Source organism: Miscanthus floridulus, chromosome 16 (genome assembly GCF_019320115.1).
Source record: "Miscanthus floridulus cultivar M001 chromosome 16, ASM1932011v1, whole genome shotgun sequence".
NCBI lineage: Eukaryota > Viridiplantae > Streptophyta > Magnoliopsida > Poales > Poaceae > Miscanthus > Miscanthus floridulus.
This window is the reverse complement of record NC_089595.1, coordinates 71,593,347-71,595,478: the sequence shown is the minus strand read 5'-3', so window position 1 is coordinate 71,595,478 and position 2,132 is coordinate 71,593,347. Positions and strand designations below refer to the sequence as shown.

Sequence of the window (2,132 nt, the reverse complement as noted above, 5' to 3'; positions counted from 1 at the left end):
TAAACTATGTAATTAATTTCGTAGTTAATCTATATTTAATATTATATATATAACAACGACTAAAATTTAAGAGGTGCAACCAAATACCACCTAAAAATCGAGCGAGGACCTGCTAACCAAGGCTGGCTTTCAGGCCTCTCTACTAGGTACCCCGACGTGCATGCATCAACGACCGCACAAGCTAACTACACGCTGCCACCCGGGGAAGGGGAACCCACTGATACCACTTCCCCCGCGCGCGGTTTGATCTCCTTTCCTGGTACGGAGACATCTCATAGTACACTAGAAAAAAAAAAAGGTGATCCGACCACCGGCGTTTGCGTTCTCCCCGGTGCATTGAACCTGAACCTGAACCAGTGATCCGTCCCTTCCAGTTCCAGGTTCGATAACCACAGGCGCGCCAAACCGCGGGCTCCGGCCGCCACCACCTGCTCTGCCGCACCGTACCCATCGATCGCTGACGCGTGGGGCTGTGAGGCAAAATTTATCTATAAGGTCCAGTGGGTACCTAGCAACGGATGCTGCACAGTTGCTATATCTGAGGCTCCCCGGCGCGTGCCTTGGTCGGGTGTCATGCGGGCGAGGCCGCAGGAAGCCGTGGCGACGACGACGACCATGGACGGGGTCAAGGTGGCGGTGCTGCTGGCCACGGCGGCCGCGCTGCTTCTGCTCCTCCCGCTGGCGCTGCCCCCGCTGCCGCCGCCGCCCACGCAACTGCTGTTCGTCCCCGTCGTCATGCTGCTGCTCGTGGCGTCCCTCGCCTTCTGCCCCACCGCAAGCAGCGGCGGCGGCAGCAAGCTCGCCGACGCCGACCACGGGTCGTTTGCGACTACTGGATCACCGCACCTATGTTGACGATCAAGACTCGCAATGGCGCGTGCATGAGTGATGCAAAATGAGGGACGAAAAAGATGTACAGGGTAAACTAGTACTTAGGTTGCCTAGCTGTAGCCTTGTAACATGAGTGTGTGTGTAACAGTCCTCTGGTTCGTTCTTTCGATTCTCATCAGGTGATTGATCAGCTGATACACATCATGATTTACTCATCAGGTCCCTTCTTTGAATTCTCGTCAGGTGATTGATGCAGCTTGATGATTCTTTTCTTCACCCGGTTACCATCATATCACATTGCGTTTTGTGGGGAATTGCCGGATTAATCTATATTCGAGATGAATCGTTGCTTAGCGTTGGAGCAATTTGTCATCAGAACTTTACGGGGCGCGATGCCAGATCGCATCTCAGTAATTCTTTTTTTGCCTTTCTTCAACAATTATTACTAATAATTGGTTCCAAAAGATTAAACCAGAGTTAAACCGCACACCCTGAAGAAAAAGAGTGAAACAGACGGATAGGGAGACTAGAACAATAAGAATATGTGAGGGCCTATTTTTTTTTTACAAAAAATATTTTTAGGAGTTCAATTAAAGATCTCTCGGAGATTGAGCATCTCCAACGGTTCCCAATATTTTTCTTTCAAAACCATGAATTTTTTCAACTCGCTAAAAGGTATCGACATTAATAAATAAGATCATCTTCAACAGTTTTCAATAACTTTACTCCTAAAATATAGAATACAATTTTACATCAGGAATCATATTTTATCTCTTGTACATTTGCATCAGGAACCTTTTTCTACTCTTTATTCTTTCCCCACTTTTCCACATTTAGGTTGGCCGCACAATACATCCGATTAGATCGCCGCGGAGATACGCGCGACATGGAGTCCGCGCTTCTTTACACGCAACGGTTTTTTTGCCAAAAATGTTTTTAGGAGTTCAATTAAAGATCTCTGGGAGATTGAGCATGTCCCACCGTTCCCAATATTCTTCCAAAACCATAAATTTTTCCAACTTGCTAAAAGGTATTGACATTAATAAATAAGATCATCTCCAACAATTTTCAATAACTTCACTCCTAAAATATAGAATACAATTTTACATCAGGAATCCTATTTTATCTCTTATACATTTACATCAGGAACATTTTTCTACTCTTTATTCTTTCCCCGCTCTTCCACATTTAGGTTGGCCGCACCATACGGACGATTAGATCCCACATTTAGGTAGGCCGCACCACACGGGCGATTAGATCGCCGCGGGGATACGCGCAACCTGGAGTCCGCGCATCTTTAC

General features: G+C 46.8%; 1 protein-coding gene across 1 annotated transcript; it reads left to right on the top strand.

Moving 5' to 3' along the window:
- Positions 1 to 493: 493 nt before the first annotated feature.
- On the top strand, positions 494 to 1,095 carry LOC136509981 (protein AUXIN-REGULATED GENE INVOLVED IN ORGAN SIZE-like). The gene has a single exon (XM_066504560.1). It carries the CDS (start codon positions 574 to 576, stop codon positions 853 to 855), a length of 282 nt encoding a protein of 93 aa, XP_066360657.1. The 5' UTR covers positions 494 to 573; the 3' UTR covers positions 856 to 1,095.
- The last annotated feature ends 1,037 nt before the right edge of the window (positions 1,096 to 2,132 follow it).

What these genes read in the sequence shown, in the direction of transcription:
- LOC136509981 (XM_066504560.1), top strand. Translation starts at nt 574, where the DNA reads ATGCGGGCGAGGCCGCAGGAAGCCGTGGCGACGACGACGACCATGGAC.